Source organism: Gracilinanus agilis, chromosome 4 (genome assembly GCF_016433145.1).
Source record: "Gracilinanus agilis isolate LMUSP501 chromosome 4, AgileGrace, whole genome shotgun sequence".
Lineage (NCBI taxonomy): Eukaryota > Metazoa > Chordata > Mammalia > Didelphimorphia > Didelphidae > Gracilinanus > Gracilinanus agilis.
In genome coordinates this window covers 397,906,732-397,934,691 of record NC_058133.1, presented here as the reverse complement: position 1 = coordinate 397,934,691, position 27,960 = coordinate 397,906,732, and the positions used below count along the sequence as shown (strand labels likewise).

General features: G+C 36.9%; 1 protein-coding gene across 2 annotated transcripts in view; it reads left to right on the top strand.

Moving 5' to 3' along the window:
• The window catches only part of TXLNB (taxilin beta), a 72,633-nt gene extending 46,260 nt beyond the window's left edge, over positions 1-26,373 (top strand). For both annotated transcript variants that reach the window (XM_044677139.1, XM_044677140.1), the window contains exons 5-10: positions 7,414-7,608; positions 12,437-12,556; positions 14,819-14,893; positions 19,905-19,997; positions 23,927-24,022; positions 25,223-26,373. In XM_044677139.1, the coding sequence (XP_044533074.1) occupies positions 7,414-7,608; positions 12,437-12,556; positions 14,819-14,893; positions 19,905-19,997; positions 23,927-24,022; positions 25,223-26,020 (1,377 nt within the window). In that variant the 3' untranslated portion in view covers positions 26,021-26,373. The remainder of the gene's footprint in view (positions 1-7,413; positions 7,609-12,436; positions 12,557-14,818; positions 14,894-19,904; positions 19,998-23,926; positions 24,023-25,222) is intronic.
• The last annotated feature ends 1,587 nt before the right edge of the window (positions 26,374-27,960 follow it).

Sequence of the window (27,960 nt, the reverse complement as noted above, 5' to 3'; positions counted from 1 at the left end):
AGATTTCTTTTGATTTAAAATTTTTAATGTATCTCCTTTGTAATGGGTAATAATTGCTAACATTTACCTAAAGCTATAAGGTATGCAAAGTTTTTGACATATAGATCATTGTTATCTTATGCTTACAACATCCCCATGAGGTTCTTATTATTATGCCCATTTCATACATTGGGAAACTGAGGCTGAGAGGGTCAATGCTTTTCTCAATATCACCAGGTAGTCAGTGACTAGAGATGAACTTTGGTCTTCCTAACTCCAAGTTCAACTTTCTGTCCACTAAGCCACCTAGCTGCCTTCTGCAGGTCAAACACAGTTAATTGATCTTTAATCATCTTGTTGTTAAATGTTCAGAGATGTGCAAATATAATTATCAATTTAAGCTTTCTAGATCATATTCAACATTAAATCCTTGCATTAAAAAGAACATTGCACGTAAAACATTAACTGTGTTAGTTTCAGAGTATATAAATTCTTTTCAGATGTTTAACAGTATATATAACCATTACAACAAAACCCTAGGGGAAACAATTTGCTAATATAGAGAGGAAGTTAGGTGGCATGGGGGATAGAGTGCCAGTGCTGGAGTCAAGAAGACATGGATTCAAATCTAACTTCAGATACTTCCTAGCTGTATGACCCTGGACAAGTCACTTAATCCTCTTTGCCTCAATTTCCTCATCTGCAAAATGAGCTGGAGAAGGAAGAGGCAAATGACTCTATTATCCTTGCTAAGAAAACCTCAAACGAGGTCATGAAGAGTGAGTTAGACATGGCTGAAAAGAATCTCCAACAATTTGAATTGTTTTTACTTATAGTTCTAATTATGAAGCAACTGTAATATTTTATGGAGCAGTGTTTCACCTTGATCTAAGTAAAATGCTTGCAAACTCTGCCCTAGTCAAGCTATTGAACTCAATGTCCAGTGTGGCCAAACCGGATTATGTGCAAGGAAAAGTTAGCCTTTGTATCATGCTTTCAGATTTGCAAAGCATTTTACATATGTTATTTCATTTGATCCTCAAAACAATTCTGTAAAATAGGAGTTATTCTTTTTGTTTATTTGTTTTTTAAACCCATACCTTACATCTTAGAATCCATACTAAGTGCAAGGCAAAAGGGACATAAGGGTTAGGCAATTGGGGTTAAGTGACTTGGCCAAGGTCACACAACTAGGAAGTATCTGAGGTCAAATTTGAATCCAGAACCTCTCATCTCCAAGGCTTGGCTCTCTATCCACTTAACCACCTACCTGCCCCAATAGGTATTATCCTTAATCACATTTTACTCATGAAGAAACTGAGGCAAACAGAGATTAAATGACTTGGCCAAGGATGCACGGCTATTAAGTGTCTGAGATCATATTTGTACTCAAAACTTCCTGACTCCAAGTCCAGTGCTCCATTCACTTGCATAGCAGATGAGGTGATTTCAAACCATTCTACAGAGGAACCAATTAGAAGAACTAGGCATTTTTGTCAGAGTTGAGTGATTCTTCTGTGGATAAAGGCAAACTAGGCTCACAGTTACCTCTCTCGTGAATGGCTGTTCTACCTTACCTATAGTCAGAATGCATTCATGCTGCTTGATATCTTACTCTAGAGAGCTTGTGGCAAGTCAGTCTCCATAATGGTCCTGGAGTTACAAGCAGGAATGGAGTGTTCTAGTTGGTTTGGGTGAACTATGAATGGGAGGATTCAGGTAAGAAACCTCCTCAGTGGAAAGATTCTGTGGATGAATTAGGAAGGGCAGTTGTTGGATGAGGATCCTCTGAGACATTCATTCATGTCCACTTGAAGCTGTGAGTCACTGTACTGATGAAGTAGTTGATGACCTAATGGAATGAGTGTGTAATTAGTGGCTCCTTGGATACGTGAACAGAGTGTATTAGGCACAGAGTCACAAAAATAGATCAGTGTAGAGTGAAGTCAGCAGAACCAGGAGAGCATTGTACACAATAACAGCAATACTGTGGAATGTATACAGTAACAGCAATACTGTGGAATGATCAAATGTGATAGACTTTGTTACTCTTGGCAATGCAATGATCCAGGACAATTCTGAGGGACTAATGACAAACAATGCTGTCCAACTCTAGAGAAAGATCTGTGGGAGTCAGAATGTGGATGAAAGCATATGATTTATGTTCCACTTATGGAAACATTTTGTGTGATAATACATGTATAACCTAGACTGAATTGCTTGTCAGCTCTGGGAAAAGGGAGTGGCATTATTTAACTTTGGAAAACTCATGTGGAAATTTGTTATCGGAATAAAAATTTTAAATAAAATAAAATATTAAACAAAATACTAAGTCATGATTAAATGTCCGTCTAGATGGTATTCTATTTCTCCATTTAGACTTTAGGGATTTCCTTGAGGCTTTCAGTATTCTACCTCAATTCTTCCTCCACAGAAACATTATTGCCAAAGTAGAGAATCCAGGAGGAAAAGGATTCAATGATATCTTCCTCCTATTGGGCACATGTTTCTGAATGACACACAAGGATGACCAATATGAAAGCATTGTTCCCAAATGATGTGATACTGTGCTCTGTCCAAGCCAACTCTTTGTGAATTTCCTTTGGTTAACTTAAAAAAAAAATAAAACCCTTACCTTCCATCTTAGAATCAATTCTGTGTATTGGTTCCAAGGCAGAAGAGCAGTAAGGGCTAGGCAATGGGGATTAAGTGACTTGTCCAGGGTCACACAGCTAGGAAGTGTCTGAGGCAAGATTTGAACCCAGGACCTCCTGCCTTTGGTTAACTTTTAGTTGATCTACTAATGTCCCATTTCATTCCAGTTCCAATTCTAATCATCAGACTGATATGGCCTACATTTGAAATTATTTTAGAGGTTTGGGTGAGAATGACCTCACTGAAGGGAGAGTAAGGTTGGTTTGGCAGCCAATCAATAAATATTAAGCAATTACTATGTGCCAGGCACTACGCTAAGTGGCAGGGATACAAGGCTGAGACAGAAGAATGTGAGCCCCAGAGGCCCTCATACAGAAGACATGAAGCCTGTGTTCTGGGTGTTTGTAGCAGTGCTGTCTATATACTGTGTGATCATTCTCATTGACCTCTAAGGAATTGAAAGTAAACTGTAGAAGAAAAAAGAAAACTGTCTCTAAGCATTCAGCAATGGGACACACATATGGATGTACTTTAAGAACTGTGACCTGAAGATGGTAGATATTATAAGGATGATATTAGAAAATAAGTATTGTTTTATTAGTTTAGAGATAAGAAGTAAAGAAGTTGGTTTAAGAAAGAAATGGAGTTTCAAACAGCTGAGAGAAAGTGTTAATTTCAAATGTTGACAGTTTAACCATTTTCCTGTGACACTTAACTCTTTCTGGGTGTGGCAGTTTGACAGTTGGTCTCTGGAAGTTGACAGAGTCACACAGGGGGACCTCTATCCCAGGGCTGGAGAAGGTAACATCTTTGCCTCTCTCTCACTGTCTGAATGAAAGACCTGAAGGAGAGTAGTGGTTTTTTTTTCCAACTTGGGAAACACTATTGATTATCAATTACTGTTTATAGATTGATTAAACTCTGAGAAGACCAAAGAAACCCTGGTCTTTTGTTTGGACTCTGAGTCTGTTAAGGCTCAGAGTCTTAACTTGATTCTTGTTGAGATTCAACCAGCTAACCTTTGTTATTTTTATAACTTGAAGGCAAAGTTAAGAATTATAAGGATAATAGTTTTAGTTTTATTTAGAATAGTATAAATTTAAGTTAGTCAAATCAGGGAGCATTAGTGTAGCCTGTGAAACACAGAAGCAGTTAATTGCAGAACCAGGAAGTTTTTTTTTTAATTTTTTTTCTAAAACCCTTACCTTCCGTCTTGAAGTCAATACTGTGTATTGGCTCCAAGGCAGAAGAGTGGTAAGGGTAGGCAATGGGGGTCAAGTGACTTGCCCAGGGTCACACAGCTGGGAAGTGTCTGAGGTCAGATTTGAACCTAGGACCTCCTGTCTCTAGGCCTGACTCAATCCACTGAGCTACCCAGCTGCCCCCAGAACCAGGAAGTTTTAGTGGAGTTAGAATACCTTAGAATTAGAAATCCTTTTATTTTTCCATAACAAGAGTCTCTTTAGTGTTCCTTGCACCTGGCCCTGAAGGGAAGTTCATCTTTGAGCTTCAATTCACTTTACCACTGAAGAGACTTTGGATAACATCTTTCAAAAGTAATGGAATCATTTTGAAACTTTATTTCATTGGTCTCTGACCTTATTTTTGTGCTCACCCCATTATTATTTTTACAGGACATACTCCACTGGAATAGCCTTAGTAATTTTCATGTTGTTATGGAGGTAGAATCAGTAGGATCTAATAATTAATTGGATAGGAGAAGTGAAAGAACATGAAGTATCAAAGACAACTCAAAAACTTTGAATACAGGAAACTAGGAGAATGTAGTACCCCTAAGAAAAATAATAAAGTCAGAAATAAGGGTAGGTTTTGGTAGAAAGCTGGAAAAGTACAGTTTTGGACATGTTTGATTTTAGGTACTAGAAATCCATTTTTTTTAAACCATTAACTTCTGTGTATTGGTTCCTAGGTGGAAGAGTGGTAAGGGTGGGCAATGGAGGTCAAGTGACTTGCCCAGGGTCACACAGCTGGGAAGTGTCTGAGGCCAGCTTTGAACCTAGGACCTCCTGTCTCTAGGCCTGACTCTCAATCCACTGAACTACCAAGCTGCCCCAGAAATCCATTTTTAAATGATACTGCTCTGTCTTAGTTTTCTTCCCACTTGTCTAATCATTCCTCCATTCCTTTAGCTGATTCAACACCAGGCTTCTGGCTCTACTTAGCCTGTGTATTCCCCAGAACTCTGCCTAGGATCCTTTTCTATATATAAACATGTGATCTCATCAGCTTCTCAGGATTCAAGTACCATCTTTTTCCAGATAATTTTAAAATTTAGATATCCATCCATAATCTCCAATACTACCAATCACCTGCTGGATACCTACCACATGGATGTCTCACTGACACCTCAAACTTAATATGTCCAAAATAGAATTTATTATTTTTTCCAAAAAACAAAACAAACATATGCCTTCACTATACTGCTCCATTTCCACTAAAGGCAATCTTTCCAATGATCCAAGTTCAAAGCCTTGAAATCATCCTTGACTTTTCTTTCTCTTTCACCTCATGCCTAGCCAGTAAGTTGCCAAGACTTGTTCATTACATTCCCACAGTATCTCCTTAATCTATTCTCTTCCCTTCTCAACTCACATGGCTACCACATTACTTCAAGTTTTCATTTCTCCCACCTATAGATGAGCATAAAAGCCGACTCATTGGTCTCTCTGCTGCCAGTGTCTTCCTCTAATCCCTCTCCTAAATTTCCTACAGCACAGGACTAACTATGCCATTCCTTTGCTCAAAAGCTTCCAGTGGTTTCCTGTTGCCTACATGATAACATGCAAATGCTTCGCCTGGCATTTAAACCTCTTCACAGCCTGCCTTCCATTTATAATTCTAGATTCATTGCATATTATTTTCCTTTCCAATCAAATGAGACTCCTAGCCATTTCCTGCACTTGACATTCTATCTCTTGCCTCCTCACAAGCCATTCATCATGTCTGGAATACACTCTCCCCAGATCTCCTGCTGTTGAAATCCTTTTCCTACTTCCAGGCTCAATTCAGGTACCACAACCTTCTGGATGAAATATTCCCTATTGCTCCTCAGACATTCATGCTCTTTCCCTCCTAGATTTTCTTTGTATTATACTTATTTACATACATGCTACACCTAACAGTAGAATGCAAACTCCTTGAGGGCAAGGATGGTTTGAGAATTTTTTCTCTATCCTATCCCACACCTCCCCAGTGGATTATACATAGTAAAAACCTAGCCAATGCTAGGTTGTGAAATGGAACATAATGTCCTAGGGTAAGTTGAAGATGTGAGTGGTGAGCTCAGCTGAGAAATTACAGAATAATAATAGGGTTGTTGTGAGGAAAGTGCTTTTAAAACTGTAAATAAATGAACTATACAATACTTAAATCCTCAAACTGGGGCTTCATCAATTTGAGAGTTCCCTCCAACAGTGTTAATTGCAGCCTATCCATGCCTGCTATCCTATGTGACTCTCATCCATAATAAAGATGGGGTATAACTATTGTTGCTTGCAGAATTCTCCCGGTCACCCCCCACCCAACTCTATCTCCAAACCATTCCCCTCCAAAAAAAAAAGTTCTTCAGGAATTAATTTGAACTTGTTAGGCACTTTTGTTAGAAAGTTCTGTTCTACACAGTTTTTACTTTGCACTGATGAATGCACAAAATGTCCTTGTGTATTACAAATTAATCAGACTATAAAGGAACCCTCCAGTGTCTATATGCGATTTAGCAGCTGTGTGCCTCTGTCTTTATTTTTACATGGAAATATTAAACCCTTTTACTCTAAAAGAATGAGAATAAGACTCACAAAGCAAATAGTACTCAATATAGATGTGTGGGAAATCTTGGTATATTGTCAGTGGGTCTGAGTGAATGGAGAGTTTTGATTTAGAAGGAAAAAGGGAAAAGAAATGACATTATGAAAGTTAATTTCCAATTCTACCATGCTAACAAAGTGAAATAAGGGAAAATTAGATGTTTCTTTTAGAGTTTTAAGATTTGAAACTTATCATTGTACCCAGAATCAGAATTTTTCAGCAAACACGTCAATTACTGTATATGACACATGACTGTTTTTCCAGCAAAAGCTCGCTATCCTGCAGGTTTGCCATGGTCTTCTTTTACAGCTTTTGGATTAGTGCAACTGCTCAGTAACTATTTGAGTTCACCCTATTACTAATTTTCTGGGGAACTTTTTTTTTTCTTAACGAGGAGAACATATTGTTCACCTGGGTTGATTTATGACATTTCAATATTCATTCAGTTGATGTGTCTTGAGGACTGTAAAAGGATATAAAACTGATTTGCCTCCTTTTTACAGCAAACCACAGGAGTGGAGGATTTGAACCATCCCTTTTAACTCCTGGCAAGGAACTGACCTTTGTTTTCAGCCAAACACAGTAAGATCAGAACTGGGTATTGCAGCCTTGGTAGAAATTGCTGCAGCTCATTCAAACACTCAGCTGGCTCCTAGTCATCTTTCAGGCAGGTCTATTTATAAGTAACTATTAGATACAAGGTGTTCACAGCACCTCTTTCCAGGAACTATTCACCTGTACTCGATTGATCTGTACATAAGTCCTTTATAGATTTACTTCATAGGTTAAGCATTATAAGTTAGAAAAGAACTCAAAACCTCTTATAGAGATATTTAATTTTTCTTTCTCTTCGTCTTGCTACTACTGATCTTTGGTCTGAAAAGATTTTGTAAATCTCAGGTCAGGAAAGTTAACAAAACTCTTACACTCAAATATTGTTCTTCTTTTCTACAGGAGGAAACTCTCCAGCGGGCACGTGAAGAAGATGAGAAAAGGAAAGAGATCACAAGTCATTTTCAGGGTACCCTGAGTGATATCCAGGCTCAGATTGAGCAACAGAGTGAAAGGAATATGAAGCTATGCCAAGAGAACACAGAGCTAGCAGAGAAACTGAAAAGCATCATTGATCAGTATGAACTCAGAGAAGAGGTGAGAACTGTATCAAGCCATGCAGAAATAGGGGCACTGAAGCATTTGGGTAGATTGATGGCAGAATGAATGTTGAACTCAAGTCAAGAAACCTGAGTTCAAATCCTGTCTCAGACACTTACTGGCTGCTTTACCCTGGACAAGTCACTTCACCTCTTTGGCCTCTATTTCCCCATCTGTAAAATGGGGATAATAATAATAGTACCCAAAGTTGTTGTGATGACCAAATGAGATGATATATGTAAAAGGTCTTTGCAAATTTTAAAGTGTCCTATAAATGCTAGCTATTATTTACTATGATTATCTGAGAGTTGAGGAAACTGCAGAAATAAGGTTTTGACCACTCTTTAACAGACTAATAATGAGAAAGTTTTCTTTGTAAACCAAGAGGATCACAGATAACATTATTAAATCGCTCCTTTGAAATGGTCTAAGAAATTCATCTGAATTTACATCCGTACAGTAGTCAGAAACAAATTAAAAGTGAAGTATATGAACTTATAAGATCTAAGTCATAGCTTTCCCTTTGAAATATAATTCAATAAAGCTTAAAAAGGGTGATTTTATTTATTTTTAAATAAAAATCCTTAGCTTCCATCTTAGAATCAATACTATATATTGCTTCCAAGGCACAAGAGTGGTAAGGGCTAGGCAATGAGGGTTAAGTGACTTGCCCACCAGGGTTACCCAGCTAGGAAGTATCTGAGGTCACATCTGAACTCATGACCTCCCATCACTGAGCCTGGCTTTCAATCCACTGAGCCAACTGGCTGCCCCCCAAAAAGATAATTTTAGCAACTTTCTCTTTCATCTTGAGTAGTTGCATAACTCCATCTGTATAATTCCTTTGTTGATATACATTGCATTGGTTAATGCCATCCTGTGTAATTCATATCCTTGTTTTCCCATAAGTCCTGGCATAGAAGATTTCCTAATAGAATGAAATCCACTTTCTGCATTTTTTTAGTATCATCAGGGTTCCAACCCATACCACTCAGACTATCCTTCCATAATGTTTCATTCTCATAGTTGTCCCAAGTCCTTTTCTGGTCATATGGTTCCTCAATAATGTCTTTTGCATCACTTTTTGAATGCAGATTGTTGATGGTGACATATTACATTGAGCTTATCCCTGAATGTATCTTTTCATTGCCTTTACTTTTTTATAATTTTCATTCTTTTGAAATTATGATATTCTATGAGTTACAGAAATATAGTATGTCCCTAAGACATAAGTGGGTTTGGGGGAGAGAGGAGGCTTTGTTTATTTGTTTTTTGGCCTAAATCTGATGGAAATGCTTAGAGTAGAAATTCCCTCTACTAATGCAGATAGGCAACTTGTCTTGGAGAGCTGCATGGAGCACTTAGAATTGAAGTGACATGTTGATGGTGCCCAAGGCAGTATTTAACCCCAGGTCTTACCTATTCCAAGGAAAGACTTCTATCCACTACATCATGCTGCCTCTCTATCAGAAAATTCAATAGTGACTAGTCTGGGATTATTGAAAGCAATGGATAATTTTCCAAATAGAATCTAGCCCTATGACTTCTTTTGAGCCCAGGATATCTATCTGTACTACCTATCCAAGAAATAGATGATAAATAAATAGATAAACAAATTCAACATATAACTATCATAATTTAAGCATTATGCATTTTTCATCCATTTTGTTTTTTAAGTGTGAATGGTTAAGACACTCTTTTCAAAATTGTTGTGGATTTCACTAACAGAGTTTTGTAGCATTCTGAGACATAAGGATAATAATTAGAATATTGTCATCTCAGTAGAACCATGTGAAGAACTGAGTTTTGTAACAATGTTTTTAAGAGAAAGCAGCCATGGTGGTAAGATAAATGTGACAATTTTATCATTCCACATTCTAGTTCAGAAATTTCAATACAGAATGCTTGTATAGAGTGATACATGGAGAAATGATAAGTGAATGAAAAGACTATCATATAGCACCAAAAAGTTAGAGTTGAAGGAAAACTTTAATCTAACTTCATTTTACAGGTGAGGTCCAAGAGGTTAAATGTCTTGTTCAAGGTCAAGCAACTAATGTGTGACAGAGATAGGATATAGAGCCAGTTACCAAGAAATATTCCAAACTAGCAGTGACCTAGGACCACTTCTGTCTGTGGCACTCTGCTCCCCAAGGTTGAGTTAAAATTAGACCAACCTCTAAATGTGGTAAGAACAGAGGAACATTTGTTTCTGCATTTTCACTCATTTCTTAGCCCTTATTTACTGTTAGCTCATTATGGCAGGTTAGTCTAATACTGGGATTGGCCAATTTTGACCCCAGGAGAACATACATCTATTCAGTAATTCGTGTACATTCCTTCAAGCCAGTATAAAAACCTGGCAGGTTTGAAATCATTTGTATTCTTTAAGCAAAAACTATAAGGCCCCTGGTTATTAGGCTAAATTGTACCATGGATAGAGCACTGGAATTGGAGTCAGAAAGATCCAAGTTCAAATCCAGCCTGCAACACTTACAAACTGTGTCATCTCAGGCAAGTCACTGAACTTATTTGCCTCCATTTCCTCAACTGTAATATAAAGATAACAATAGAACCTATTTAGTCCCAGGGTTGTTGTGAACCTCAAGTGAGATATTTGTAAAGCACTTGGCATCGTATCTGGTACATTGTAGGCATTATATAAATGCTAGCAATGATTATTAATTATTATCAGAGGTGTTGGAGAAGGAATTATTTTTCTAATAATGAGTTGGATGGCCTCTGACCTTTTCAACTCTGAAATTTAGTGATTCTATGAAAAAAGTCACCATTACAACCCGTTCCAATGCTGATAATAAAGGCAATAGTATTAATATTAATCCTATAGTGCATATATCCCAATGTTCCCTAATGAACTTTTTTTTCTGATTTTGAAAATTTTATTTAATTAATTAATTTACAGTATTTTTCCATGGTTACATGATTCATGTTATTTCCCTCCTCTCCCCCCCTCCCCTGTAGTCAACAAGCAATTCCACTGGGTTTTACATGTGTCATTGATCAAGACCTTTTTCCATATTATTAATATTTGCACTAGGGTGATCACTTAGAGTCTACATCCCCAATCATATCCCCATTGACTCATGTGATCAAGCAGTTGTTTTTCTTCTGTGTATCTACTCCCACGGTTCTTCCTCTGGATGTGGATAGTGTTCTTTCTCTTAAGTCCCTCAGAATTGTCCTGGGTCATTGCATTGCTGCTAGTAGAGAAGTCCATTACGTTCTATTTTACCACAGTGCATCAGTCTCTGTATATAATGTTCTTCTGGTTCTGCTCCTTTCGCTCTGAATCAATTCCTGGAGATCATTTCAGTTCACATGGAATTCCTCTGGTCTTAATGAACATTTTTTTAAAAATCCTTACCTTCCATCTTAGAATCAAATCTGTCTATTGGTTCCAAAGCAGAAAGGTAGTGAGAGCTAGGCAAAAGGGGTTAAGTGACTTGCCCAGGGTCATAGAGCTAGAAAATATCTGAGACCAGATTTGAACCCAGGACATCCCACTAGGCTTGGCTCTCAATCCATTGTGCCACCTACTTACCCCCTCCATAATAAACATTGTTGGTTATAGTTAGAATACTAAATGAATTATTACAATTTTGGATCTTCCTCAATCCCCTTGTAGAATTCTGGCTACTTCTCTGAATCAGACAGATTAAGAGTCAGGAGGTATAAGTCTGTCCCTAACTAGCTATATGACCTAGGGGAAATCACTTAAATAGGCCTGAATTTTTCTCATCTATGAAAAGAGGGGACTGTAATAAATGATCTCAAAGATTTTTTCTAGTTGTAATAATCCTCTGCTTCTCAGATGCCTAACCTCTTTAATACAGTAAATGTATCCAAGGAAATGATTTAACAATATTAGGAAAGCTAATGGAAAAGAAAAGATGGATTCTTGATTTGAACTCCTCCAAAGCTATTGGACACCTCTACCTACCAGACCTGTTATTTTAAAATACAGAGATTATTTTAAAGTATTATTTTAAATGCAGGGAACATTATAAAGGGATCACTGCACAATGTTAGGCAACCCTGGGAAGCAAATCAAAGAGATTTTACCTTTTGTTCAGTTGTTTTGGTTATTATCTTCATTATCTGATTTAGGGTTTTCTTGGCAACTAGAATATTTTGCCATTCCCTTCTCTAATTCATTTTACAGATGAGGAAACTGAGGCAAAAAGGGTTAGGTGACTTTTCTAGGCTCCTATAGCTAATAAGTATCTAAGACTGGATTTGAATTCAAGAAAATGAGTCTTCCTAATTCCAAGCCCAGCACTGTATTCACTGTAATCCCTACCTGCCCTAATTTTACCTATAATGGAACTTAAAAGTTTCAGGCCAATATGGTATAGTGGGAGGCAGCTAAGTAGAGTAGAAATAATACTGACTCTGGAGTTAGGGACCTGTATTCAATTCCTACCTCCAGTACTTATGACATGTCAGTTCACTTTATTGGGTCTCTATTTATTCATCTGTAAAATGAGAAGGTTGGACCAGATAGCCTCTGTGGTTCCTTCCAGCTCTAGATTTATGATCCTCCTCACATGAAGACCTCATGGGGGAGTTTTTGATGCCATCAATGACATCTCCTTTCCTTCTCCAGAAGAGGGAGCTATATACACTTTTCTTGATCTCTTTAACTTCTGTTCTTTTGACATTTAGTCTGTTTGGGGCGTGGAACCTCCAAGGGAAGGCAAATGGATTTTGTGTTGATAGGAATATTATCTGACAACTCTCAGGCAGTCGTCAATAAATCCTTTTTTTCTTCTTTGTTTCATGTGTGTACTTTGTTCTTCTCCAGCATCTGGATAAAATATTTAAGCACCGGGAACTCCAACAGAAACTGGTGGATGCAAAACTTGAACAAGCTCAAGAAATGATGAAGGAAGCAGAGGAGAGACACCAGCGAGAAAAGGAATATGTACTTATCAATTTAAACATCTGCCTGCTCTATTTTTATCCCATGTCACAGAGAAACTCCTAATCATCTTATGTTCATGAAGAATCACAGAGGGATAGGGTGCCATTATTTAATGCAGACGGATAGAACAATGATTGCCTCACCCCCACCCAGCCCCCAAGAGCAGGAAAGTCCAAATTTTATCTTAGAGACACTTTGGTGAATGATCAAGTGTCAAGGGAGTATCTGTCATCTGTACTGCTTTTTTCCCCTCTTGATTTTAACTGATGCCCTTTGTTTTTTATACCAGTCATAGCCTAGTGGTAATAGCTGGTAAATACTACAGAGGTCTCCCTTCTAACAAAGAGAAACAGTTAAATAAAATTAACTTGGATGGTAACAGCTTTCAACTGGTACACTCCTGATATGCAACATTTCGTTTCTCTAGTTTTCACCAAGAGGAAAGAGGCACCTTTCATGATTTGCCCTCTGAAAGTAATATTGATCTTTAGCTTTCATTTGAGTTTTAGAAACAAATTTATTTCTACTGTGGGTTCTAGGGAAAGTAGATATAGTATATGTGAACATATGTATGTGTTTATGTATGAAAACATATGGATTATGTATATATATATAATCTCATCCTTTAATTATTTCATGATAACAGATTATAAGCTCCCGAGGGGCAGGGAACTATGCTGTATCTAATCTTTGTATCCCCAGCTACTTACACATCATCAGAATCTATTAACTATTTGTTAAATTAAGAAGTCAAGTTAATGGTCATTTATTAAGAACCTACTACATCCATTATTGTGTGGATTACTATGGAGGCATCAAAAAAGAGAAAGGGCATAGTCTCTGACTTTTAGGAATTTACGATCTGATTCCAGAAATCCATATGAAATAACTTGTGAGCAATGAAAGACATTTATACCCTCAAATCCTGGACGGTTTGATACCCTCAAAATGTTGTAGGTATTTCAAGAAGGGAATATTGATAGAGGAGGCTAAGCATTGAAGGAGATGTTGAGAATTGGAATTGGTAGAGACAAAAGGTAAAGGCTATCTCGGTGTTTGGGAAAGCCATAAGTAAAGAAATAAAAGAAAGAATTTGGATGTTCTGTGTATTAGGAAGGAAACTGGTAGTCCCACAGGCGGAGGATAAGCCAATAATCCAGGGGGGCCAGATAAACATATGCAATAACTTCCCCTCTAGTTCTTTCTGAGTCATCGGGGTGACTCAGCCTCTGCCTTTGGTCTGTACAACCGATGAAGCAATACACTCACACCTGCTGATGCTATTCTTATAGATGCCAACATCGCTCATGTAGATAATTGTCAAAGGATCAAGAAAATAGACCCACTGTTATTGGCATAACTATCTCTCTATTAAAAACTACATGAAGCCACTACATGAAGCAAAAGTAACTTAAGTGCCACCTGACAGCTCGACAACATTAAGGAATACTAATGAGAAGATCTAGGTAAATTAAAATAGCATCAGAAGGAAAATAATGAGTTACTTCTCTCCTGCTGGTCAATGACAGTAAAATACCTCATTCTTTCTCTGCAGCCCTTTCCAAAGATAGCTACTAACCCAACTGGTATACTTTTTATATTAATTTGAGGGTGGTGGAGGGAAACATCAGACACAGTACACTTTCCCCTTGCCTCTATGCCATTCCTACTTCTTGCCTTGGGTTTTGCTTTCAAATAAAACCCAGAAATCATGACACCAAAGCAGTAGCCCGTTGTCACTATTAGAGCACTATTGTCTACTAAATTTGGCTAGAGAATGGGACTCAAGTATTGAATCTCCTCAGGGGTGTTAGGAATTTTCAAGCTAAGAATGGAGAGTCATCTGCAATACTGGAAAGGAGACTCATTGTGTGAGAGGCTGAACTATATGGGGATTTAATTCAATTCACGCATTTATTTAACACTTGCTATGTGCTAGGTACCATATCAGACATTTAGAATACAAAGATGAAAAGTTTTAAATAGTCTACCCTCAAGAAGTTTATATTCTGCTGGATTTGATATTTTACAAGCAAGATAATTGTATTTCTATTTTTTCTTTCATGAAATCAAATCAAGTCATCATCAAAAACCACAAGATACATTTCAGCTTTAATAAATTATTTCATATTTTTGTATTTTTAAGAACCTTTTAAGGAGAGCTAAGAAGCAGGAAAAAGTAACAAGACTTATATATTAACTGAAATAATAAAGATCTTTTGAATGTAATATATTCTCTTCTTTTGGATAATCTTTTCACAGTTACTGAACCAAGCAGCTGAGTGGAAACTTCAGACTAAGATGCTGAAGGAACAAGAGACAGTCCTGCAGGCCCAGGTGAAGTAGGAAGAATTAAATGCATGGTTTGTGCCTTTCTTTATTTGTTTCCAAGTCATGGTCTTCAGCCCCAATGTATAGAATTCTAAATATACTGGACAGGAATAAGGAGAAAGGAAGAATAAATTCACAACTGTAAAAACCTAGCAAAAGGAGACCTAGAACATTGTCTTTAAGGCAAAACAATTCTACTTACCATTTACCCATTCTGCATACCTATCTTTATAAATTATGGAACCACAGGAGTCAATCAGGGTAAACCAGTGTCCAAAAATACAATCCTGAGCTCACTCCTTCCCCACCTTCCCTCCCTTCCTTTATTAATCTCTCTTTTTTTTTTTACAATAATATGTATTGGTTCCAGTGCAGAAGAGTGGTAAGCAATGAGGGTTAAGTGCTCAGGGTCACAAAACTAGAAAGTGTCTGAGGTCAGATTTGAACCTGTCAACCTGTCTCTAGGCCTGGCTCTCAATACACTGAGACTCCTAGCTGCCTCTTCCTTTATTCATCTTTGAAGGTAAGAATAAAGCAGAGTCTAAGTTTAGATTTGCCATTTACAAATATTAATATTCAAAATCTCTTCCACAAGTGTTATGTTTGTTTCCTTTATTTTAAATGTATCAGGATATCAAGGAAGGATCTCTCATTGTCTTGGTACAGAAGGTTTCTCTACCTAGAAGATCCTACATATAACACACGTGTTGGAGAGTTGCCTTGGACTCAGAAAACCTAAGTAACTTATTCAGCATCTCACAGCTACTAAGTGCCAGAGGTAGACTTGTACTTGAGTGGTCCTAATCCTGAGTCCAGCACTCTGGCTATATTTTATTTAAATAAGCAAAAAGAAAAAAATAAGACTTCAGCCAACTCTCAAATACTCATCCTACTGGAAGGGAGTAAAGTCAACGATGGGTTCAAAACATTAGATCATCTAGAATTAGTTTCTGTTTGGCTCTAGTGCATCTTGATAGTTAGACTGGAAATAAGAACATGTCTCACATTGTACAAATTTATACTTCATACCAAACAATGTTCCACAATGTAAAGATATGTCTAAAATCTAGAAAAGCTGGATAAATTTCATGTCTCTCTCCCTGCTTAACTGTTCTGTTCCTTGTTTCCACTGAAGATGTGAAGTTTCATACCAATAAAACATGATAGTGGATTTCCCAGCTGATGCTTTCCCCATCTCATTGTCACTCTGGTTTGCATCCTCATTTTGATTCAATTAGACAAAAATGCAATGGGTACATTGGATTTGGAAATATATTGCCAGAGTTTGTACCCCAATTTTGCCCTCTCTTATCTTATGTCCTTGGACAAGCCACTTTATGCCTCTTTTGAGAAAAAATAAGGACATGGGACTCAATGGCTTCTAAGGTTCCTTCCAGCTCTAAATTTATGATCTTATAGTCCTAGAAATATCTTAATACATCTAGGTCTAATTTCATCTATAAAATGAGAGGAGGGGAAGTTTTACTTAATGGCTTCTAAAGTCTCTTTCAACTCTAAATTCATAATTCTGTGATCTTAATTTGTGCCAGACCCTATGGCTGGCATTTGAGATAGAAAGATGAAAAGCAAAAACAAATTCCCTAACCATGAGGTGTTTGTAATGCAATGGGGTAGCGGTTTGAAGGAATACAAGAGGGAGGGGGAAGGAAAAAGCGTTTATATAACACCTACTATGTAGCAGGCACTATGCTAAGTGCTTTTCACAAATACTATCTCATTGGATCCTCACAACCCTGTAAGGTAGGTGCTTTTTTTATTTTTTACAGTTGAGGAAAAATTTTTTACAGTTTACAATTGAGGAAATTGATGCAATCAGAATTTAAGTGATTTTTCCAGCATACAGAAGTAGTGTCAGAGATCGTATTTGAACTCAGAACTTCTAGATTCCAAGCCCAGTAGATTCTATCCACTTTGATACCTATGAATACAATACCATAGCATACCATACCATAGAAAAATTATTTTCATGGTAGAATGATTTGAGGCAATGAAGATTAATGCAAAATATTTTAGAACAATTTGAGGCAACAAAGATTGCTTTCATCTGGACCAGAAAAGGATTAATGAGTAAAGGACCACTTACTCCTTCTGTTGGGCCTTGAAGGAAGGGGTTTTCAAAAGGGAGAGGCTGGGCACCAGTGAGTTCCTAGAATGGTAGATATTTCCCAGAATGAACAGAGGCAGAAAAGAGTGAATGATAAAACCAAACAAGTATTAGCAGCCCTTCCTTAAGAGAAGAGGCAATGACACATTCAAATGGGAGAGACCTTCCCCCGGAATCCTTCAAGGGGAGGCTGTGGTCTCTCTAGTTTTTCAAGAAGAAATGCAAAAATATTTTGGGACACTTTGGGAATAAATCATCAAGAGGTGAAAAAGTCAGAAGGCTTCCAGATTTAGTAGGAAAAATGAAAAAAGTGGATAAATCCACTTACATATAGTCAAAAATGATCTATTTATGAGAGGCCAAATGAATCTCTTCTTGTGGATAATGAGGAGGGAAAGCAGTCATAAATTTTCTCTCCTAGTTTTATTTATTCTATACTTAAAAAAAAACAACCTCAGGGACAGTTACATGACACAGTGGTTAGAGCATCAGGCCTAGAATCAGGAGAACTTGGTTTCAAATTTGGCCTCAGACACATCCTAGCTATAATGTCACTTAATCCCATTTGCCTAGTCCTTGCCCTTCTGTCCTAGAGTTGTTACTAGGACAGAAAGAAAAGATTTAAATAAACACACAAGTATATTTGTTCTAAAATCTTGTCATAGTCTACTTGTTTCACTCCATGCTTCCCTTATTGCTCCCCATAATCCACTTCCCAAGGCAAGGGTGTTTCTGGAAGCCTCTTAAGCAGCCACTTCTTTTTAATCTTAGCTTTCCTCTTCTGGCTTTCCATATTCCCAAATATGAATATAAAAAAATTAGCTATTATCTAGTCCACCAAAAAGAGAAAAGAGAATTTCTCAAATTCCTAAATTCAACAGGAAGTTTGAAAACATTCCACTTTTTAAATGGCAAATATTATCCTAACAGGATGTTTGATTTTTTAAAAAATAATTCACACAACAAAAAGTTAAGTAGGAGAGGTGGGTTTTTCTTAAAGCTTGTTTTGTATAGCACTGGAAATCCCTGATTCAATTTGAAATCGATTTTTTTCAGGGCTTCCAACAGTCTGAGGTATTGTTAGAATCACAGAATTGTAGCACTGGAATGGAGCTTAGAGATTTCCTGAGCTGGTGTTCATTTCTCAGGTCTGAGTTAGACCCCAAAGCATAGCTGTATTATTTTCCTGGTCCTTCATTTTTCAATCACTCAGAATGAAAGGACAGAATCAATGGTCTAAAAAGGATCATTGGAACACAATTGCTACTTAAAGATACAATTTCTGTAAGGTCACAATCGGCAATTCAACAGGAATGAACATCCACAGATTTGGAATGCCAACATTATCAACCAAATAACACACCTACTTGACACTTTTAAAGGGAAAGGAAATTCAGAAAATCAATGACTGAAGCAATGTAACTTGCATATCCTATAAAATCAGGCCTCCTATCAACTATGATTCCTACCAATATTAAGGGAACTTTTTTTTGACACTTTTTTCTCTTCCCCCTCTCTCTGCCGCATAGAAGGCATCAAAAAAAATGTATATATAGATTGTCTTTCATGGTTTTATTTATCAATTCTTTATCTGGAGGTGAACCTTCACACATTATTAATTCTGTAGCTGTATATAATATTCTCTTGGTTCTATTCCTTTTACTCTTCATAATTTCATATAGGTCTTTCAAGTTTAAAAAAAATTAACTTGCTCATCATTTCTTACAGTGTAGTAGTAATATTCCATCACAATTATATGCCACAACTTGTTTGGCTTTTCCTCAGTTGATGAACAGCCCTTCAATTTCCAGATCTTTTCCACCATAAGGAGAGCTGCTATAAATATTTTGGAACATATAGGTCCTTTTCCTTTTCCCCTGACTTCCTTGGGAAACAAATCCAGCGGTGGTATTGCTGGATCTAAGGGTATACACGGTTTTATAATTCTTTGGCCATAATTCCAAATTGCTTTTCCACATCCCCTCCAACATTTATCATTTTGCCCTTCCATTATTTTAGCCAGTCTGATGGGCATGAGATATCTCAGAATTGTTTTGATTTTAATTTCTCTAATTAGTAATGATTTAGAGCAAACGATTACTTCTGCTATGGGTTATTGGACTTGTTTCTAGAGATAATTTCATAGAGGTCTTTGGACATGGTTCTTAAATACAGAATGGTTTTTAACATCCTTAAATGCTTTTAAACTTTTATTTGTTAAAAAAGAACATAAGCATCAAAAAAATTCTTTTTAGATTAAATAGATTCAGTCATTATTTCTAAGAGAAATAATGCCTTGGAACAAAGCTAATCTTAGAGTCTGGTTCAGAACAAAATCTACCCGGTCTATTGTAAGGGGAATCTTGTTCAGATAAAGGCGGGACTTGATGCTTTCCAGGGTTCCTTCCAATTCTGGATTTCTGTGGTTTAAGTTGACCCAGTTACTAAGGATCTGAGTTTGTATTTCAAAGTATGTATCAATCTTGTATTTATTTCTCTGTAACATGTTTATCCCCTCCTCCCAAGAGAATATAAACTACTTGAGGGTGGGGACAGAAGCTTTTTTTTTTTTTTAATCTGTATCATCTGTGCCTATCACACAATAGGGACTCAATAAATGTTTGTTGATTGATTGATATCAGTTGAGAATCCTGCACAGCCCCAACCCAGTGCCATGCATGCAGAAAGCACTCAATAAATGATTTCATTGAGCAATGACCCTAGCTGAGCCCATAAGGGTTATCTGGGCTACAAATATTTCTAGAATCATACTCTGTGTGTGTACTCATAATCATTTTTCTTCCCAAATAATAAACCCTAGCATAATGTTTTGATCTTAAATCACTCCGAATACAACTCCTATAATAGATCCCCTCTTTTCTATGCTTGCAGCTTACTCTCTACTCTGAGAGGTTTGAAGAGTTCCAGAATACGCTGACAAAAAGCAATGAGGTATTTGCCACTTTCAAGCAGGAAATGGATAAAGTGAGTACCACTTATCATCCAGACTGTACTGGTATTTTCCATTTTGACAACCAATTCTCCTTTGGGCTCATTCATCTCAGGTTATGACACTACAGTGCCTCTCATAGAATCATGAAATGTTTATAGATTTGGAAGAGATTGTGCTGTATTTTTTATTGGTAAGCTTGTGGTAAAATAGTTTCAGCAACTGTCCAAAGAAAAAAGAAAATGATTCATTTTCACTTGTTTCTTGGTATCGGGTGGGGACAAGGAGTTAGACAGGAAAGATAAACTTTCTCTTTACTGTTTGCTGAGAGTTAAAGAAAGGACAACCCTGTGACCTGCAAAAGACTGATAAGCACTGAGGTTAAAAAGAGATACTCTTCTAAATTGCAAACTCTCCCTTAGAATTTCACTACCAATTTACATTTTTCAAAAAATTTAAATAATTGCTTTAATTCTCCATTTCAGACCATAGAATTTTAGAGTGGGAACAAACCTTGGAAATCATTTAGCCTGACCCTGCCACTTCACAGACAGGGAAACCAAGGTCCAAATGGTTGGAGTGATGTGCCCAAGTGAATTAGTCATTGAGTTTAGACTATATAACTCAGATCTCCTACCTCCTCGTCTAGTCATTAGATCCTTCTGCCCTGGGTCATCATGTTATTTCCCTTCCTTCCCCAATACGAAACTACATATACCCAATTGTAGGTACATATCTCTGAGAAATGCCTATGCATATGTTACATTTTTCTTTTTTTTAATTAACTTTATTAACTTAAAACAATTTTAAACATCTATTTCCTGATGCATACCCCTGACATTTGGACTCTCTCTTGTAATAAAGAAAAATAATTATATTGCTTTACCTTTACGAGAAATCAAATCCCCTTCCCATTCATTCCCTTCATAATATAGTCAATATCACAATCTTGCTTGGAAAAGAGCATTTGCCAACTTATAACTATAAGAAGCATTGAAAATAGGTTTCATGAGTCAGCATGAGAAATATGTACATGTATAAATATGAACAGATATGTATATAATTTGTGGGTAATCTACACCTAGATTATTATATCTCATATATATCATATATATTATTATATCAATATATATTATATCAAGAATCCTTGATATAAAAATTATCTCAAAATACAGATTGGCAACTCTTTTTTACTTTTAATTTAGTAAATCACCCAAGGCACTGAGAAGTTGACTTGCCTATGAAAAGAGCCTAAACCTAAATCTTTCTTAATCTAAGGTCAGTCTTCTATCTACTATGTACACTGCTTCTCAGAGATATCATAGGGTCCTCGATCTAAAACTGCTATGGACCACAACGGCCCCAGTTCCCTCATTTTACAGAAGAGAGAAATGAAGCCCAGAAAAATTAACTGATTTGCCCAAGGACACCTAGGTAGTAAGTAGCAAAGCTGGGATATAAATTAAAATAATAAAAACAAAAACCAGAATTTTTCTAAAAAAGGGCAAGGATGAGATGGCTTCATTTTTCATTGATAAGAAGCTAAGGTGATCAGGAAAAAAAGGAAAAGAATCTGCATATGTTCTAAAATATTTTCTTTGTAGTGGCAAAGAATTAGAAATTGCAGGGATGCCCATCAATTGGGGAAAGGCTAAGTTGTGGCATATGATTGTGATAGAATACTATTGCACTATGAAAAATGACAAGCAAGTTAATTTTTTTAATAGAAAGGCCTATATGAAATTATTAAGAGTGAAATAAGCAGAACTGACAGAACATTATATACAACTCAAATATTGTTTGAAGAATGATTTGTGTATGTACACTTCTAGAGAAAGAACTAATAGAAATAAGCAATAGTTATTTTATATATATATGTATATTTTTATCAAATAATGTCTTCTCTAGTGCAAGAAGGAAATGAAGTAAAGGAATTACCTGGGAATTTTAATGTAACAGATAAACAGATTAATTAATTTTTTAAAAATACAAACAAAAGACCTTTAAATCACACATGAGAAGGTAGCTGAAGTGATTTTTTTTAAGAACCCTTACCTTCCATCTTGGAATCAATACTGTGTATTGATTCCAAGGAGAAGAGTGATAAGGGGCTAGGCACTGGGGGTCAAGTGACTTGCCCAGGGTCACACAGCTGAGAAGTGTCTGAGGCCAGATTTGAACCTAGGACCTACCATCTCTAGGCCTGACTCTCAATCCACTGAGCTACCTAGTTGCCCCCAGCTGAAGTGATTTAAAATGAAAATACCACTCATGATCATGATTGATCCATCCTCATTGCTAGATTCCAGGAATTATTTTCTCCTTTAAGTATGAGCAAGAAGCTCTGGTCTCAAATTGGGAGAAATAAGCTCAAACTATTGAGAGGACCACTCTTTTCAGAGGATTACTCTTTTCAAACTATAGAGAGGAACACTCTTTTCAAGGTTGGATTTTCATTGTGATTATTGGAAATAATTACTTTTTCTATTTGTAAGCTTTAGAAACAAAAGCAAAAGTTTAATCAAAGCACAAACCAGTCAGAATTCACCCATGGAAGCCAGAGAAAAATTATGTTAATGTGTCAAAGTGTGTTTCAATTATATTTTACTTTTAAATGAATTTTTACTCACTTCCCCTTGCTGGATTTCAGTTTCCTTAACTCTTAAATGAAGGCATTGGACTTGATTTTCTAAGGATTTAAAGCTCAGAATCCTTTGCCTGTATCTGAAAGACTCTCAATAGTGATAGAAATTTTGATAAAGAGTTGTATAAGCCTCTGTATGAATCTTTTAACCTATGAAGAAGAATAGCACCTAATAAGATGAAATTTAACAGAGATAAATTTATACTTGAATGCAAAAAGTCAATCTCCCACAGAGGTTCTCTCTCTCTCAAGAGAAGGGATCCATTGCTAGATGACAGAAGTTAATCTGGAAACAGATGTAAGGGATTCAGTGGATGGAAAGTTCATAATAAGTCAACAATGTGATATGCCAACAAAAAAAAAAAAAGAAAAAGCTAATGCAAGCTTAGGTTACACTATTCCACATAAAATAAAGAACAAGTAGATCTAGAGTTACATATTGGGAACTAAAGTGTAAAGGAGGCAGAGGAGTATAAGGGAAAGAGTTCTAGATTTGAGGACCTGCGTTGGAATCTGAAGGACCACTAGGTGATACAGTGAATAGAGTGCTAGACCTGAAATTAGGAAGACTCATCTTCCTGAGTTCAAATCTAGCCTCAGACACTTACTAGCTATGTGATCCTGGACAAGTCACTTAATGCCATTTACCCCAGTTTCTTTGTCTATAAAATGAGCTGGAGAAGTAAATGTCAAACCATTCCAGTGACCCACAATGAGGTCACAAAGAGTCAGATATGACTGAAACAACTGAACAAGTTGGAATTCAACTCTTCCATTTGCTATCTCTATGGATAGGAAACTAAGTTAACCTTTATAGGCTTGTTTCCCCATATATAAAATGAGGACTTGTTGACATCTAAGGTCTCTTGCAAGTCTAGCATCCTGACATTTCTAAATCTTTATTCTTTGCCATAGAAAATTCATTTATCTTAGTAATTCATAATAAAAGTATCTCTATTTTGTAAGGGTGGGGAGGAAAAGATGGCTATTAGTTTTTGATATATCAATTTCTTATACTCTTCCCATGATTTTAATAGAGGCAACTTGGAGCTAAAAACATCTGAGGTCAAATTTGAACTTAAATCTTTTCAACTTTAGGTCTCCCACTTTAAGTTCAAATTTGACCTCAGATGTTTTTAGCTATGTAATCCAAGGCAAATCACTTAACCTCTGCCTCAGATTCCTCATCTCTAAAATGTGGATGATAATTGTTCCTACCTTCTAAGGTTGTAAGAATAAAATGAGATAATATTTGAACAATTGTTTGCAAACTGCAAAGCACTCTATAAACGTTAGCTATCATCATCATCTTTATTATAGACAACCAAGAAAATGAAAAAGCTGGAAAAGGATACAGCCACATGGAAATCGAGATTTGAAAATTGTAACAAAGCACTCCTGGACATGATTGAAGAGGTGAGAAAATTCCGTCACAGCTTTTCTAAGTTCCAGACAAAATAGTTGTGTGAAGGCAATGCCTGTAGCATAATGGCAAAAAATATTGTCTTTGAAAAATAGCCAGGGTCTTCAGGGACTTGCCGTATATATAGCCAACAATAATAAGTACAAAAATGATCTAGAATTAGACCAGGCATTTTAAGTAGGTTTGGGACTCTAATTCACATGCTTTTTCTTCATTCAAAACCTGATCCAATCCCTGGGGAATGCCATCATTTTAACTTACTACCCTGTCCTTGATAGGAAGCACCTGCCTGAATACAAGATGTGCATGACTAGCCCTTCCAGGCAAGCATCGCACATGCCTCTCTGCATCCTTTTCTTCTCCTTCCCTTTCATCTTCCAAGTATATAATATGTTACTGAGGAGAAGAAGCAAAGATAATCAGACAGCATGAGTGTGGGACAGTTTTTTTCTAGGAAAAAAACTGCATTTATCCAAGTTATTTAGTAGATGGCAAGTGGAAAAAGCATTGAACTTGAAGACATGAAGACCTGATTCCAGATCTTGCCTCAGACATTTAGTATCCATGTGACCCTTGACAAATCACTTACCTTCTTTTAGTCTCAGTTTCCTCAACTGAAAAATGAAGATATTAATAAGTTATAGCATAGAGACTGTTGTGAGTTAATAAGATAATATAATTTAAAGAACTTTGCAAACTTTAAAGAGCTACATAAAAATTGCAATCATTAGCTAATTACTAGTTGCTATTATTATTACCTCAAAAGCTACATCAATTATGAGGTCTTATATCAGTTGATTTGCTACCAAACAACAAAGAGTTGTTGAGGGTAAGGAAACTCCTCCTCCTATAGTTTTGATCAGAGTCCTTGCTTTCCCCTTCCAATCCAGTCCTCTTACAGCTTCAAGATTTCAAAAAGTCTAAAACATGAGGCATGAAGTTCCCTTGCCCCTTTCTTTCCAAGGAAAGCAGCCATGTGATTGGGGTTCCAGAAGAACTGTGTGTATATTACAGAAGAAAAAGTGATCTTGCCCAGATTTCTGGTTCAGCTACCTCCACTTAGATTCTTTAAATAATACCCAAGAAAGTAGCTGACAAATGTTCTTTAGGAAGGAAAGATTTTGTTTTCCTCAAGAGATAATCCTTTCCATTTTTCTTTTAATCATATTTTTCCCTCTTTTTTTAAATAACAGAAAGCAGTGAGGACTAAAGAATATGAGTGCTTTGTGATGAAAATTGGAAGGCTAGAGAACCTCTGTAGAGCTCTGCATGAGGAGAGGAATGAGCTTTACAAAAAAATTAAAGAGGCCAAAATCCCCGAGAAGGAAGAAAATGAGCCCATCTCAGAAGAAGAGCCTGACACAGAGGCTCCTGTTGATGGAACAGCTAATGCACAAGTAGCCAGTCCTGAAGACAATGCACTGAGGAATCTGGCAACAGCTTTTGTGGTAACCCATCACGTGGAAGCTCCTCATGACCAATCCCATGAAAATACTGAGTTAGAGATATGTAGTCTCCAAGCTTGCAGCCCAGAGAGTTCCCGAGCTCAACCAGATCCTCTTTCTAAATCTGAGGAATGTGGGGAGGCCACGACTCCACTGAAAACTGACAATCAGTCTCTCTTACTAAAGGCAGAGTCCCAAAGTCAGTCCTTAAAGCCCATGGCAAGGACTGACAGTCACCCCTTCCAATCAATAGCAGAGGCAGACAGTCAATCCCTCCCACCAACTGGAAAGGCTCCAAATCAGCCCTCACAAATTGCAGCAAATGTGGATGGCCACCCTCCACAACCAACCCAGGAGGCTAATGGTCAGCCCTTACAGCCTATAGCAAGTGACCAATGTCCACTTGTGCTCCCTGTATGTGAGCCTAACAGCCAGCCCCCACCATCTGCAGCAGAAGGTCAGAGGCAAACTTCGCAGTGCACCGTACAGGCTTCCAGTGTGGCACTGATGCCCAAGCCAGACACTAATGTAGAAGAGATTGACTAAGGGCTACGATCTGGCTAACCTCTGTGAAGTTTGCATTTTGACTTCTACTGATTGATTTATTTACAGGCATAAAAGGGTAGACATAAGAGGAGGGTGTCAGGAGAAAGATAATTAACTTAAATAGCCTTCAAACTTTTAAGCCACACACCTGTGGTTTGATGCCATCCATAGTTAATCACTCATTTGTAGTTTTTCTAGGCAACAAGGGACAAAACATGATACCAGCTTACCCTCCAAAAGGTATTTGGTTGGATTTTTAAATCAACAATAGAATTTTTTAAAAGAAACTTCACTTAATTATAATCCATGTGGTTTGTTTACCTGAATTATTATAATAAACATTGTCAATGGTATTGGTGGTTTCAGTCCTCTTTTAAAAGAACTGGCCATTATGGCAACAGAGCACACATTTCCAAAATAGTTGCTCACACAGCTCTCAAATATGTTATTTGTTGACCCTTCCCCTACACTTTCCCTCCTGCCTACTCCCCAAAACACTTATGTTCTGGTTAAAAAAATAATTTTGCATTAAACACTACAAACAAACCATGTCTTGGTGCCACAAATAAACCATGTCTTGCTGCAAGTGTTCACCAGAAATAGATTTCAGAAATGGGCTCTCATGTTTTTATAGTGCTAGACAACATGCTACTAAACTACAGGAGTGTCAGTATAATGCATTTCATTGAACCAAAAATCAAAAGAGAAGTCAAGGCATTTGTTGACAACAGTACTTCCATGACTGAAGATCAGGGATCCAAATGACTCTCAGTCTTCTATTGGTCCAACAAAACACTTGAATCTTTCTTTGTCAAATTCCACACAAAACAATAGAATCTCAGAGACCTCAAAGGTCCTTGAGTACAACTCACATCTGATGTATGAATTCCTTCTAGGATATCCTGACAAATGGCTGTCTAGCCTCCAATTGAAGACATTTAAAAATTGGGAATTCATCAAGTTGTTAGCCCATTCTACTTTTGCACAGCTTTGAAAATGGGGACATTTCCCTGATGTGGAAATTTAACCTGTCTCTTGTTAATTTCCACCCAATGATCCTTTTTTGCCCTTGAAGTCAAGCAGAAAAAGTCTAATTCTTTTTCCCTGTGACAGCCCTTTAAATGCTTGAGGAATACTATTATTATGTCCCCTCAGTTTTTTGTTCTTTGGAATAAATATCCCCAGTTCATTTAACCAGTCCTTGCTTGGCATAGTTTTGAGTCTTCTCATAGTCGTAGTGCTCTTCTGAAGTAGTTGTCAATGTTCTTTCTGAAATCTAACATGAAATAATACATGTATAACAGATTGAATAGCTTGCCAGCTCTAAGAGAGGTGAGGGAAGAAGCGAGGGAGATAATTTGGATTATATAACTTCAGAAAACTCATGTGGAAATTTCTTATTAAAATAAAATTTTAATCTAACATGAAAAACAGAACACAGTATTCCAGAAATGGGTTGACATGGGCAGACAGTGGAGCTAATCCCTTCCTTCTTTTGATTGCAATATTTTTATTAATCTGCCTAAACTGAAGGTATATCTTACGATTGATTTATATCGAGCTTTTATTCTGCCAAAATACCTTCATCCTTTTCATGTAAATTATCATGTAGTACAACCATATGATATTGCAGTTTTAAATATTTCAGGCAGTGGCTAAACTCTAGCCAATATTTTATAGAGTCTAGAGTCAGAGAGAGAAGCTGGGTAGGAAGAAGAGTTCTACCCAGAGAGTTTAGCAAGTATAAATCTGTATTAGGAAGAATCCCTAACTGTTCAGCTTTCTTCATGAGACTGCTAATTGCTTTAATTTTCTAACATTAATGGCTACTATCTATACGGTGAAGTCAAGAACATGCAATAGAGACTTGAGTCACCTAAGTGTAGCATGGGAAGAGGTATAGGAAACACTCTCCTTGAAAGCAGAGTCAAGCAACATAC